The 16,222-nt window shown below is 39.8% G+C and overlaps 1 protein-coding gene across 2 annotated transcripts in view; it reads left to right on the top strand.

Moving 5' to 3' along the window:
- Window positions 1-16,222, top strand: part of LOC139961650 (uncharacterized) — a 35,897-nt gene that overhangs the window by 16,319 nt on the left and 3,356 nt on the right. For both annotated transcript variants that reach the window (XM_071961010.1, XM_071961009.1), the window contains exon 1: window positions 1-16,222. This exon is cut by the window's left edge and continues 16,319 nt beyond it. In XM_071961010.1, the coding sequence (XP_071817111.1) occupies window positions 1-16,222 (16,222 nt within the window).

Here is a 16,222-nt window from a genome sequence, read left to right as displayed (position 1 = left end):
GTAGCACCAACTACTGAAGAAGAAAGTACTAGGGTAGAAACTTCAGAGCGTACCACTCGACAACCTTCAACTACAGCTGAGAAGAGTTCTACAGAAGAAGAAACTACATTTGAGAGTACTTTCGGTACATCAATGTTACCCACAACTGAAGATACAACACTGGGATCAACAGAAGAAGAGACAACAGCTGAAGTATTGACAACATTAAAGACAACAACTCATGTAGGTAGTACTATTGAAAGCTCGATAGGCACATCCACAGTAGCTCCAACTACTGAAGAAGAAAGTACTAGAGTAAAAACTTCAGTGATTACCACTCGACAACCTTCAACTACAGCTGAGGTGAGTTCTACGGAAGAAGAAACTACATTTGAGAGTTCTTCTCGTACATCAATGTTACCCACTACTGAAGACACAACATTGGAATCAACAAAAGAAGAGACAACAGCCAAAGTCTTGACAACCTTAGAGACAACAACATCTTTTAGTAGTACGATTGAAAGCTCTGCACCAACATCCACTGTATCTCCAACTAGTGAAGAAGAAAGTACTAGGGTAGAAACTTCAGAGCGTACAACTCTCAGTCCCTCACCGTCAGAGGAGGTGAGTACTACAGAGGAAGATACTACATTTGAGAGTACTGTAAGTACATCACTGGTACCTATAACTGAAGAATCAACATTGGAATCAACAGAACAAGAGACAACAGCCAAAGGCTTGACAACATTAGAGACAACAACACCTGAAATTAGTACTATTGAAAGCTCTTCAGCAACTTCCACTGTATCTCCAACTACTGCAGTTGAAAGTACTAGGGTAGAAACTTCAGACATTACAACTCGACAACCTTCAACTACAGCTGAGAAGAGTTCTACAGAAGAAGAAACTACATTTGAGAGTACTTCACGTACATCACTGGTACCCACAACTGCAGAAACAACTTTGGAATCAACAGAAGAAGAGACAACAGCTAAAGTAATGACAACATTAGAGACAACAACTCATGTAGGTAGTACTATTGAAAGCTCTATAGGCACATCCACAGTAGCTCCAACTACTGAAGAAGAAAGTACTAGGGTAGAAACTTCAGTGGTTACCACTCGAAAACCTTCAACTACAGCTGAGATGAGTTCTACGGAAGAAGAAACTACATTTGAGAGTTCTTCTCGTACATCAATGTTACCCACTACTGAAGAAACAACTTTGGAAACAACAGAAGAAGAGACAACAGCCAAATTCTTGACAACCTTAGAAACAAAAACATCTTTTAGTAGTACGATTGAAAGCTCTGCAGCAACTTCCACTGTATCTCCAACTAGTGAAGAAGAAAGTACTAGGGTAGAAACTTCAGAGCGTACAACTCTCAGTCCCTCGCCGTCAGAGGGGGTGAGTACTACTGAGGAAGATACTACATTTGAGAGTACTTCACATGCATCAATGTTACCCACAACTGAAGAAACAACTTTGGAATCAACAGAAGAAGAGACAACAGCCAAAGTCTTGACAACATTAGAAACAACAACACCTCTAAGTAGTACTTATGAAAGCTCCGCAACAACTTCCACTGTATCTCCAACAACTGCAGTTGAAAGTACTAGGGTAGAAACTTCAGACATTACAACTCGACAACCTTCAACAACAGCTGAGAAGAGTTCTACAGAAGAAGAAGCTACATTTGAGAGCACATTAAGTACATCACTGGTACCTACAACTGAAGAAACAACATTGGAAGCAACAGAAGAAGACACAACAGCCAAAGTCTTGACAACATTAGAAACAACAACACCTGTAAGTAGTACTATTGAAAGCTCCGCAGCAACTTCCACTGTATCTCCAACTACTGCAGTTGAAAGTACAAGCATAGAAACTTCAGATATTATAACTCGACAACCTTCAACTACAGCTGAGAAGAGTTCTACAGAAGAAGAAACTACATTTGAGAGTACCTTTGGTACATCAATGTTACCAACTACTGAAGAAACAACTTTGGCAGAAGAGGAGACAACAGCCAAAGTCTTCACAACATTAGAAACAGCAACACCTGTAAGTAGTACTATTGAAGGCTCCACAGCAACTTCCACTGTATCTTCAACTACTGCAGTTGAAACTATAACAACTCCTGTAGGTAATACTATTGAAAGCTCTATAGGCACATCCACAGTAGCTCCAACTACTGTAGAAGAAAGTACTATGGTAGAAACTTCAGTTATTACAACTCTCAGTCCCTCACCTTCAGAGGAGGTGAGTACTACAGAGGAAGAAACTACAATTGAAAGTACTGTTAATACATCACTGGTACCTACAACTGAAGAAACAACATTGGAATCAACAGAAGCAGAGACAACAGCCAAATTCTTGACAACATTAGAAACAGCAACACCTGTAAGTAGTACTATTGAAGGCTCTGCAGCAACTTCCACTGTATCTCCAACTACTGCAGTTGAAAGTACAAGGGTAGAAACTTCAGACATTATAACTCAACAACCTTCAACTACAGCTGAGAAGAGTTCTACAGAAGAAGAAACTACATTTGAGAGTACTTTCGGTACATCAATGTTACCCACTACTGAAGAAACAACTTTGAAATCAACAGAAGAAGAGACAACAGCCAAAGTCTTGACAACATTAGAAACAGCAACACCTGTAAGTAGTACTATTGAAGGCTCTGCAGCAACTTCCACTGTATCTCCAACTACTGCAGTTGAAAGTACAAGGGTAGAAACTTCAGACATTATAACTCCACAACCTTCAACTACAGCTGAGAAGAGTTCTACAGAAGAAGAAACTACATTTGAGAGTACTTTCGGTACATCAATGTTACCCACTACTGAAGAAACGACACTGGGATCAACAGAAGAAGAGACAACAGCCAAAGTCTTGACAACATTAGAAACAACAACACCTGTAATTAGTACTATTGAAAGCTCCGCAGCAACTTCCACTGTAACTCCAACTACTGAAGAAGAAAGTAGTAGGGTAGAAACTTCAGTTATTACAACTCTCAGTCCCTCACCATCAGAGGAGGTGAGTACTACAGAGGAAGAAACTACAATTGAAAGTACTGTTAGTACATCACTGGTACCTTCAACTGAAGAAACAACATTGGAATCAACCGAAGAAGACACAACAGCCAAAGTCTTGACAACATTAGAGACATCAAGTCCCGTAAGTAGTACTATTGAAAGGACTGCAGCAACTTCCACTGTATCTCCAACTACTGCAGTTGAAAGTACAAGGGTAGAAACGACAGACATTACAACTCGACAATCTTCAACTACAGCTGAGAAGAGTTCTACAGAAGAAGAAGCTACATTTGAGAGCACTGTAAGTACATCACTGGAACCTACAACTGAAGAAACGACATTGGAATCAACAATAGAAGACACAACAACCAAAGTCTTGACAACATTAGAGACATCAAGTCCCGTAAGTAGTACTATTGAAATGACTGCAGCAACTTCCACTGATGCTCCAACTACTGCAGTTGAAAGTACAAGGGTAGAAACTTCAGACATTATAACTCGACAACCTTCAACTACAGCTGAGAAGAGTTCTACAGAAGAAGAAACTACATTTGAGAGTACCTTTGGTACATCAATGTTACCAACTACTGAAGAAACAACTTTGGCAGAAGAGGAGACAACAGCCAAAGTCTTCACAACATTAGAAACAGCAACACCTGTAAGTAGTACTATTGAAGGCTCCACAGCAACTTCCACTGTATCTTCAACTACTGCAGTTGAAACTACAACAACTCCTGTAGGTAATACTATTGAAAGCTCTATAGGCACATCCACAGTAGCTCCAACTACTGTAGAAGAAAGTACTATGGTAGAAACTTCAGTTATTACAACTCTCAGTCCCTCACCATCAAAGGAGGTGAGTACTACAGAGGAAGAATCTACAATTGGAAGTACTGTTAGTACATCACTGGTACCTACAACTGAAGAAACAACATTGGAATCAACAGAAGCAGAGACAACAGCCAAATTCTTGACAACATTAGAAACAGCAACACCTGTAAGTAGTACTATTGAAAGCTCTGCAGCAACTTCCACTGTATCTCCAACTACTGCAGTTGAAAGTACAAGGGTAGAAACTTCAGACATTATAACTCCACAACCTTCAACTACAGCTGAGAAGAGTTCTACAGAAGAAGAAACTACATTTGAGAGTACTTTCGGTACATCAATGTTACCCACTACTGAAGAAACAACTTTGAAATCAACAGAAGAAGAGACAACAGCCAAAGTCTTGACAACATTAGAAACAGCAACACCTGTAAGTAGTACTATTGAAGGCTCTGCAGCAACTTCCACTGTATCTCCAACTACTGCAGTTGAAAGAACAAGGGTAGAAACTTCAGACATTATAACTCAACAACCTTCAACTACAGCTGAGAAGAGTTCTACAGAAGAAGAAACTACATTTGAGAGTACTTTCGGTACATCAATGTTACCCACTACTGAAGAAACAACTTTGAAATCAACAGAAGAAGAGACAACAGCCAAATTCTTGACAACATTAGAAACAGCAACACCTGTAAGTAGTACTATTGAAGGCTTTGCAGCAACTTCCACTGTATCTCCAACTACTGAAGAAGAAAGTAGTAGGGTAGAAACTTCAGTTATTACAACTCTTAGTCCCTCACCATCAGAGGAGGTGAGTACTACAGAGGAAGAAACTACAATTGAAAGTACTGTTAGTACATCACTGGTACCTACAACTGAAGAAACAACATTGGAATCAACCGAAGAAGACACAACAGCCAAAGTCTTGACAACTTTACAGACATCAAGTCCTGTAAGTAGTACTATTGAAAGGACTGCAGCAACTTCCACTGTATCTCCAACTACTGCAGTTGAAAGTACAAGGGTAGAAACGACAGACATTACAACTCGACAATCTTCAACTACAGCTGAGAAGAGTTCTACAGAAGAATTGGCTACATTTGAGAGCACTGTAAGTACATCACTGGAACCTACAACTGAAGAAACGACATTGGAATCAACAATAGAAGACACAACAACCAAAGTCTTGACAACATTAGAGACATCAAGTCCCGTAAGTAGTACTATTGAAATGACTGCAGCAACTTCCACTGATGCTCCAACTACTGCAGTTGAAAGTACAAGGGTAGAAACTTCAGACATTATAACTCGACAACCTTCAACTACAGCTGAGAAGAGTTCTACAGAAGAAGAAACTACATTTGAGAGTACCTTTGGTACATCAATGTTACCAACTACTGAAGAAACAACTTTGGCAGAAGAGGAGACAACAGCCAAAGTCTTCACAACATTAGAAACAGCAACACCTGTAAGTAGTACTATTGAAGGCTCCACAGCAACTTCCACTGTATCTTCAACTACTGCAGTTGAAACTACAACAACTCCTGTAGGTAATACTATTGAAAGCTCTATAGGCACATCCACAGTAGCTCCAACTACTGTAGAAGAAAGTACTATGGTAGAAACTTCAGTTATTACAACTCTCAGTCCCTCACCATCAAAGGAGGTGAGTACTACAGAGGAAGAATCTACAATTGGAAGTACTGTTAGTACATCACTGGTACCTACAACTGAAGAAACAGCATTGGAATCAACAGAAGCAGAGACAACAGCCAAATTCTTGACAACATTAGAAACAGCAACACCTGTAAGTAGTACTATTGAAGGCTCTGCAGCAACTTCCACTGTATCTCCAACTACTGCAGTTGAAAGCACAAGGGTAGAAACTTCAGACATTATAACTCCACAACCTTCAACTACAGCTGAGAAGAGTTCTACAGAAGAAGAACCTACATTTGAGAGTACTTTCGGTACATCAATGTTACCCACTACTGAAGAAACAACTTTGAAATCAACAGAAGAAGAGACAACAGCCAAAGTCTTGACAACATTAGAAACAGCAACACCTGTAAGTAGTACTATTGAAGGCTCTGCAGCAACTTCCACTGTATCTCCAACTACTGCAGTTGAAAGAACAAGGGTAGAAACTTCAGACATTATAACTCAACAACCTTCAACTACAGCTGAGAAGAGTTCTACAGAAGAAGAAACTACATATGAGAGTACTTTCGGTACATCAATGTTACCCACTACTGAAGAAACAACTTTGAAATCAACAGAAGAAGAGACAACAGCCAAATTCTTGACAACATTAGAAACAGCAACACCTGTAAGTAGTACTATTGAAGGCTTTGCAGCAACTACCACTATATCTCCAACTACTGAAGAAGAAAGTAGTAGGGTAGAAACTTCAGTTATTACAACTCTTAGTCCCTCACCATCAGAGGAGGTGAGTACTACAGAGGAAGAAACTACAATTGAAAGTACTGTTAGTACATCACTGGTACCTACAACTGAAGAAACAACATTGGAATCAACCGAAGAAGACACAACAGCCAAAGTCTTGACAACTTTACAGACATCAAGTCCTGTAAGTAGTACTATTGAAAGGACTGCAGCAACTTCCACTGTAGCTCCAACTACTGCAGTTGAAAGTACAAGGGTAGAAATGACAGACATTACAACTCGACAATCTTCAACTACAGCTGAGAAGAGTTCTACAGAAGAAGAAGCTACATTTGAGAGCACTGTAAGTACATCACTGGAACCTACAACTGAAGAAACAACATTGGAATCAACAGAAGACACAACAGCCAAAGTCTTGACAACATTAGAAACAGCAACACCTGTAAGTAGTACTATTGAAGGCTCTGCAGCAACTTCCACTGTAGCTCCAACTACTGCAGTTGAAAGTACAAGGGTAGAAACTTCAGACATTATAACTCGACAACCTTCAACTACAGCTGAGAAGAGTTCTACAGAAGAAGAAACTACATTTGAGAGTACCTTTGGTACATCAATGTTACCAACTACTGAAGAAACAACTTTGGCAGAAGAGGAGACAACAGCCAAAGTCTTGACAACATTAGAAACAGCAACACCTGTAAGTAGTACTATTGAAGGCTCCACAGCAACTTCCACTGTATCTTCAACTACTGCAGTTGAAACTACAACAACTCCTGTAGGTAATACTATTGAAAGCTCTATAGGCACATCCACAGTAGCTCCAACTACTGTAGAAGAAAGTACTATGGTAGAAACTTCAGACATTATAACTCAACAACCTTCAACTACAGCTGAGAAGAGTTCTACAGAAGAAGAAACTACATTTGAGAGTACTTTCGGTACATCAATGTTACCCACTACTGAAGAAACAACTTTGAAATCAACAGAAGAAGAGACAACAGCCAAAGTCTTGACAACATTAGAAACAACAACACCTGTAATTAGTACTATTGAAAGCTCCGCAGCAACTACCAATGTATCTCCAACTACTACAGTTGAAAGCACAAGGGTAGAAACTTCAGACATTATAACTCGACAACCTTCAACTACAGCTGAGAAGAGTTCTACAGAAGAAGAAACTACATTTGAGAGTACTTTCCGTACATCAATGTTACCCACTACTGAAGAAACAACTTTGAAATCAACAGAAGAAGAGACAACAGCCAAAGTCTTGACAACATTAGAAACAACAACACCTGTAATTAGTACTATTGACAGCTCTGCAGCAACTTCCACTGTATCTCCAACTACTGAAGAAGAAAGTAGTAGGGTAGAAACTTCAGTTATTACAACTCTCAGTCCCTCACCATCAGAGGAGGTGATTACTACAGAGGAAGATACTTCATTTGAGAGTACTGTAAGTACATCACTGGTACCTACAACTGAAGAAACAACATTGGAATCAACAGAAGAAGACACAACAGCCAAAGTCTTGACAACATTGGAGACATCAAGTCCCGTAAGTAGTACTATTGAAAAGACTGCAGCAACTTCCACTGATGCTCCAACTACTGCAGTTGAAAGTACAAGGGTAGAAACTTCAGACATTACAACTCGACAACCTTCAACAACAGCTGAGAAGAGTTCTACAGAAGAATTGGCTACATTGGAGAGTACTTTCAGTACATCAATGTTACCCACTACTGAAGAAACAACTTTGAAATCAACAGAAGAAGAGACAACAGCCAAAGTCTTGACAACATTAGAAACAGCAACACCTGTAAGCAGTACTATTGAAAGCTCCGCAGCAACTTCCACTGTATCTCCAACTAATTCAGTTGAAAGTGCAACAACTCCTGTAGGTAGTACTATTGAAAGCTCTATAGGCACATCCACAGTAGCTCCAACTACTGAAGAAGAAAGTACTAGGATTGAAACTGTTAGTTCATCAATGTTACCCACTACTGAAGAAACAACTTTGGAATCAACAGAAGAAGAGACAACAGCCCAAGTTTTGATTACATTAGAGACAACCCTTCTTGTGAGTAGTACTCTTGAAAGCTCTGCAGCAACTTTCACATTAGCTCCAATTACTGAAGAAGAAATTAGTAGGGTAGAAACCTCAAAGATTACGACTTTCGAACCTTCAACTACAGCTGAAATAAGTTCCACAGAAGAAGAAACTACATTTAAGAGTACTGTCAGTACATCAATGTTTCCCACTACTAAAGAGAGAACTTTGGAAACAACAGAAGAGACAACAGCCCAAGTTTTGACAACATTACAGAAGATAACTCCTTTAAGTAGCACTCTTGAAAGCTATGAAGCAACATCCACAGTAGCTCCAACTTCTGAAAGAGAAAGTACTAGAGTAGAAACTTCAGAGGTTACCACTCAAGGACCTTCATTTTCAGCTGAAGTGAGATCTACAAAGAAAGAAGAAACAACATCAGAGATTACTGTTAGTACAGTAGTGTTACCTGCTAGAGAAGATTCAACTTCGAAACCCACTGAAGAAGAGACAACAATCGAAGTGGTCACAACTTTTGGTATAACAACTCCCTTTAGGAGTACTTTGGAAAGTTCTAAGGCAACATCCATATTAGACTTAACTACTGAGGAAGAAGAGACAACAGGAGAAACATCTAAGCTGGCAACATCTATCAGATTAACAACTCAAGGTGAAGGCAGAAGTATTGTTCCAACAGGTGAAGGAACAACTCGTCATATAAAAATAGTTAATGTTACCGACAAAGAGGATATCAAGGAAGTCTTTGACCAAACACCAAGTGAAATATTTCCAGTTTTCTTGCTTGAAACAACAGAAACAGGTAGCAGCCAAACTGTGAGTTACAAAGATACTACAGTATCACCTACCACTGAAGAAATACCAGTGTTATCAACAGAGGAAGAGACCACAATCAAAGTGTTCAACACCTTAAAGACAACACTGTATGAAAGCAGCACTGTAGAAAGGACCGATTCTGGAAAAATATCCTCAGTTACTCGAACCACCAAGGACAAAAGTACCATGGGAGAAACTCCAGAAATTACAACTCTCAGACCTTCAACTACATCAATGGTGGTTTCAACAAAGGAAGAGACTACATTGGAGAGTTCTGTTCATACATCCGTATTACCCACTACTAAAGAAACGACTTTGGAATCAACAAAACAAGAGACAGAAGTGAGATCTACAGAGGAAGAAGAAACAACACTGGAGAGTACTTTTAGTACATCAGTGTCACCTACTACTGAAGAATCAATTTTGAGATCAACAAAAGAAGCCATCACAACCCAAATGCTAACAACATTAGAGACAACAAACCCTGTCAGTAGTACTTTGAAACGCTCTGCAGCGACATCCACAGTAGCTCCAAGTACTGAAGAAGAACGTACTAGGATAGAAACTTCAGGAGTTACAACTAAAAGACCTTCTACTGAAGCAGAAGTGAGATCTACAGAGGAAGAAGAAACAACACTGGAGAGTACTTTTAGTACATCAGTGTCACCTACTACTGAAGAAACAATTTTGAGATCAACTAAAGAAGCAATTACAACCAAATTGCTAACAACATTAGAGACAACAAACCCTGTCAGTAGTACTATGAAAAGCTCTGCAGCGACATCCACAGTTGGTCCAACTACTGAAGAAGAAAGCACAAGAGTAGAAACTTCAGGAGTTTCAACTAAACAACCTTCAACTGCAGCAGAAGTGAGATCTACAGAGGAAGAAGAAACAACACTGGAGAGTACTTTTAGTACATCAGTGTCACCTACTACTGAAGAAACAATGTTGAGATCAACTAAAGAAGCAATTACAACCAAATTGCTAACAACATTAGAGACAACAAACCCTGTCAGTAGTACTTTGAAAAGCTCTGCAGCGACATCCACAGTAGCTCCAACTACTGAAGAAGAAAGTACTAGGATAGAAACTTTAGGAGTTACAACTAAAAGACCTTCTACTGAAGCAGAAGTGAGATCTACAGAGGAAGAAGAAACAACACTGGAGAGTACTTTTAGTACATCAGTGTCACCTACTACTGAAGAAACAATTTTGAGATCAACTAAAGTAATCACAACCAAATTGCTAACAACATTAGAGACAACAAACCCTTTCAGCAGTACTATGAAAAGCTCTGCAGCGACATCCACAGTTGGTCCAACTACTGAAGAAGAAAGCACAAGAGTAGAAACTTCTGGAGTTTCAACTAAACAACCTTCAACTGCAGCAGAAGTGAGATCTACAGAGGAAGAAGAAACAACACTGGAGAGTACCTTTAGTACATCAGTGTCACCTACTACTGAAGAAAAAATGTTGAGATCAACTAAAGAAGCAATAACAACCAAATTGCTAACAACATTAGAGACAACAAACCCTGTAAGTAGTACTTTGAAAAGCTCTGCAGCGACATCCACAGTAGCTCCAACTACTGAAGAAGAAAGTACTAGGATAGAAACTTTAGGAGTTACAACTGAAAGACCTTCTACTGAAGCAGAAGTGAGATCTACAGAGGAAGAAGAAACAACACTGGAGAGTACTTTCAGTACATCAGTGTCACCTACTACTGAAGAAAAAATTTTGAGATCAACTAAAGAAGTAATCACAACCAAATTGCTAACAACATTAGAGACAACAAACCCTGTCAGCAGTACTATGAAAAGCTCTGCAGCGACATCCACAGTTGGTCCAACTACTGAAGAAGAAAGCACAAGAGTAGAAACTTCTGGAGTTTCAACTAAACAACCTTCAACTGCAGCAGAAGTGAGATCTACAGAGGAAGAAGAAACAACACTGGAGAGTACTTTTAGTACATCAGTGTCACCTACTACTGAAGAAAATGTGTTGAGATCAACTAAAGAAGCAATTACACCCAAATTGCTAACAACATTAGAGACAACAAACCCTGTCAGTAGTACTTTGAAAAGCTCTGCAGCGACATCCACAGTAGCTCCAACTACTGAAGAAGAAAGTACTAGGATAGAAACTTCTGGAGTTTCAACTAAACAACCTTCTACTGCAGCAGAAATGAGATCTACAGAGGAAGAAGAAACAACACTGGAGAGTACTTTTAGTACATCAGTGTCACCTACTACTGAAGAAAAAATGTTGAGATCAACTAAAGAAGTAATCACAACCAAATTGCTAACAACATTAGAGACAACAAACCCTGTCAGTAGTACTATGAAAAGCTCTGCAGCGACATCCACAGTTGGTCCAACTACTGAAGAAGAAAGCACAAGAGTAGAAACTTCTGGAGTTTCAACTAAACAACCTTCAACTGCAGCAGAAGTGATATCTACAGAGGAAGAAGAAACAACACTGGAGAGTACTTTCAGTACATCAGTGTCACCTACTACTGAAGAAAAAATATTGAGATCAACTAAAGAAGCAATTACAACCAAATTGCTAACAACATTAGAGACAACAAACCCTGTCAGTAGTACTTTGAAAAGCTCTGCAGCGACATCCACAGTAGCTCCAACTACTGAAGAAGAAAGCACAAGAGTAGAAACTTCAGGAGTTACAACTAAAAGACCTTCTACTGAAGCAGAAGTGAGATCTACAGAGGAAGAAGAAACAACACTGGAGAGTACTTTTAGTACATCAGTGTCACCTACTACTGAAGAAACATTGTTGAGATCAACTAAAGAAGCAATAACAACCAAATTGCTAACAGCATCAGAGACAACAAACCCTGTCAGTAGTACTTTGAAAAGCTCTATAGCGACATCCACAGTAGCTCCAACTACTGAAGAAGAAAGTACTAGGATAGAAACTTTAGGAGTTACAACTAAAAGACCTTCAACTGAAGCAGAACTGAGATCTACAGAGGAAGAAGAAACAACACTGGAGAGTACTTTTAGTACATCAGTGTCACCTACTACTGAAGAAACAATGTTGAGATCAACTAAAGAAGCAATTACAACCAAATTGCTAACAACATTAGAGACAACAAACCCTGTCAGTAGTACTTTGAAAAGCTCTGCAGCGACATCCACAGTAGCTCCAACTACTGAAGAAGAAAGTACTAGGGTAGAAACTTCAGAGGTTACTACTCAAGGACCTTCAACTGCAGCAGAAGTGAGATCTACAGAGGAAGAAGAAACAACACTGGAGAGTACTTTTAGTACATCAGTGTCACCTACTACTGAAGAAAATATGTTGAGATCAACTAAAGAAGCAATTACACCCAAATTGCTAACAACATTAGAGACAACAAACCCTGTCAGTAGTACTTTGAAAAGCTCTGCAGCGACATCCACAGTAGCTCCAACTACTGAAGAAGAAAGTACTAGGATAGAAACTTCTGGAGTTTCAACTAAACAACCTTCAACTGCAGCAGAAATGAAATCTACAGAGGAAGAAGAAACAACACTGGAGAGTACTTTTAGTACATCAGTGTCACCTACTACTGAAGAAAAAATGTTGAGATCAACTAAAGAAGTAATCACAACCAAATTGCTAACAACATTAGAGACAACAAACCCTGTCAGTAGTACTATGAAAAGCTCTGCAGCGACATCCACAGTTGGTCCAACTACTGAAGAAGAAAGCACAAGAGTAGAAACTTCTGGAGTTTCAACTAAACAACCTTCAACTGCAGCAGAAGTGATATCTACAGAGGAAGAAGAAACAACACTGGAGAGTACTTTCAGTACATCAGTGTCACCTACTACTGAAGAAAAAATATTGAGATCAACTAAAGAAGCAATTACAACCAAATTGCTAACAACATTAGAGACAACAAACCCTGTCAGTAGTACTTTGAAAAGCTCTGCAGCGACATCCACAGTAGCTCCAACTACTGAAGAAGAAAGCACAAGAGTAGAAACTTCAGGAGTTACAACTAAAAGACCTTCTACTGAAGCAGAAGTGAGATCTACAGAGGAAGAAGAAACAACACTGGAGAGTACTTTTAGTACATCAGTGTCACCTACTACTGAAGAAACAATGTTGAGATCAACTAAAGAAGCAATAACAACCAAATTGCTAACAGCATCAGAGACAACAAACCCTGTCAGTAGTACTTTGAAAAGCTCTATAGCGACATCCACAGTAGCTCCAACTACTGAAGAAGAAAGTACTAGGATAGAAACTTTAGGAGTTACAACTAAAAGACCTTCTACTGCAGCAGAAGTGAGATCTACAGAGGAAGAAGAAACAACACTGGAGAGTACTTTTAGTACATCAGTGTCACCTACTACTGAAGAAACAATGTTGAGATCAACTAAAGAAGCAATTACAACCAAATTGCTAACAACATTAGAGACAACAAACCCAGTCAGTAGTACTTTGAAAAGCTCTGCAGCGACATCCACAGTAGCTCCAACTACTGAAGAAGAAAGTACTAGGGTAGAAACTTCAGAGGTTACTACTCAAGGACCTTCAACTGCAGCAGAAGTGAGATCTACAGAGGAAGAAGAAACAACACTGGAGAGTACATTTAGTACATCAGTGTCACCTACTACTGAAGAAACAATTTTGAGATCAACTAAAGAAGCAATTACAACCAAATTGCTAACCACATTAGAGGCAACAAACCCTGTACGTAGTACTTTGAAAAGCTCTGCAGTGACATCCACAGTAGCTCCAACTACTGAAGAAGAAAGCACAAGAGTAGAAACTTCTGGAGTTACAACTAAAAGACCTTCAACTGAAGCAGAAGTGGGATCTACAGAGGAAGAAGAAACAACACTGGAGAGTACTTTTAGTACATCAGTGTCACCTACTACTGAAGAAACAATGTTGAGATCAACTAAAGAAGTAATTACAACCAAATTGCTAACAACATTAGAGACAACAAACCCTGTCAGTAGTACTTTGAAAAGCTCTGCAGCGACATCCACAGTAGCTCCAACTACTGAAGAAGAACGTACTAGGGTAGAAACTTCAGGAGTTACAACTAAACAACCTTCTACTGAAGCAGATGTGAGATCTACAAAGGAAGAAGAAACAACACTGGAGAGTACTTTTAGTACATCAGTGTCACCTACTACTGAAGAAACAATTTTGAGATCAACTAAAGAAGCAATTACAACCAAATTTCTAACAACATTAGAGACAACAAACCCTGTCAGTAGTACTTTGAAAAGCTCTGCAGCGACATCCACAGTAGCTCCAACTACTGAAGAAGAAAGTACTAGGGTCGAAACTTCAGAGGTTACTACTCAAGGACCTTCAACTGCAGCAGAAGTGAGATCTACAGAGGAAGAAGAAACAACACTGGAGAGTACATTTAGTACATCAGTGTCACCTACTACTGAAGAAAAAGTGTTGAGATCAACTAAAGAAGCAATTACAACCAAATTGCTAACCACATTAGAGACAATTAACCCTGTCAGTAGTACTTTGAAAAGCTCTGCAGTGACATCCACAGTAGCTCCATCTACTGAAGAAAAAAGCACAAGAGTAGAAACCTCAGGAGTTACAACTATAAGACCTTCTACTGAAGCAGAAGTGAGATCTACAGAGGAAGAAGAAACAACACTGGAGAGTACTTTTAGTACATCAGTGTCACCTACTACTGAAGAAACAATTTTGAGATCAACTAAAGAAGCAATCACAACCCAATTGCTAACAACATTAGAGACAACAAACCCTGTCAGCAGTACTTTGAAACACTCTGCAGCGACATCCACAGTAGCTCCAACTACTGAAGAAAAAAGTACTAGGATAGAAACTCCAGGCGTTTCAACTAAAAGACCTTCAACTGCAGCAGAAGTGAGATCTACAGAGGAAAAAGAAACAACACTGGAGAGTACTTTTAGTACACCAGTGTCACCTACTACTGAAGAAACAACCTATTCATCAACAGAAACCACAAGGCAAGTGCTTACCACCTCAGAGAGAATATTTCCCGTAAGGAGTTCTCCAGAAAGGCCTGAAGCAACATCCACAGTAGCTCCAATCACTGAGGAAGGAAGTACTCGGGAAGATATTACACAAGCTACATTTGCGAGTACTTTAAGAACAATTATTGTACCTACAACTGTGAAAACAAGCTATTCTTCAACTGTATTTGAGACCCCACCCAAAGTAACGACCTCTTTAGTGTCTGAAGAAATAATTTCAAGTGTGCCAGAAGTGATACTTACAGATGAATCGTTTACAATTTCATCTACCACGAGAGAGACTTCCCTTGGAACAAGTGCAGAATCCTCATCTGAAATACACACTTACGTAAGCAGTACTCCAGAACGCAACATTACTTCAACAATGAAAGCCTCATCATCAGAGTCAACAGTGCCTCTTACCCAAAATATTGTTGCAAATGCTACAACATCTGATGTCCAAGCTACCAAAGGAGCAGAACCGTCAACTAGCACTGATGTGCTACAGAGGACTTCTGTCGACACCTCAGAAAGAACCAGCAACACTCTTCACTCGACACATTCGGCACCGACACAGGCAGAGACGACAACCGAAGTCGCCACAACATCAGACACGACGACTCCCATAATCACCGCTATCGTTACCAACGTAGTGAGCACCAAGGAAGCATCCACAGCTGAATTGCTATCTTCGGCAAGAGCAGACGTTTCAGATGGTTTATCGACGGAGGGCTCAGTCCAAGTCTCAACCGCAGATGAAGTGTCATCTCTGGGCATTGTGTCGTCTTTATCTACGGCTGACATCACACCGTCCTCACCCAGCGCTACTTCACGATTGTTCAGATCTTTAAGTACATTAGATACTGGTGGTAGTGCAGCTACTAGTACCCCGGCACCGTTGCCGAAACCCATCGAGGGATCAAACACCGACCGACCTCCTCTAGAACAAACAGAAAAAACCAATACCTCCGTGGAAGGTTCTGGACAGAAGAAACCGACGACTCTTTCACCCACAAAAAGTAGCACTCAGATCCTGGACAAGGTTATGACAACATTACAAGCCTTCAGCAAGTCATCTGAGCCTACAG

The sequence above is a fragment of the Apostichopus japonicus genome, chromosome 20 (assembly GCF_037975245.1).
Source record: "Apostichopus japonicus isolate 1M-3 chromosome 20, ASM3797524v1, whole genome shotgun sequence".
Classification (NCBI taxonomy): Eukaryota; Metazoa; Echinodermata; class Holothuroidea; order Aspidochirotida; family Stichopodidae; genus Apostichopus; species Apostichopus japonicus.
The sequence above is the reverse complement of the archived record's forward strand: the minus strand, read 5'-3'. Positions and strand labels throughout refer to the sequence as shown.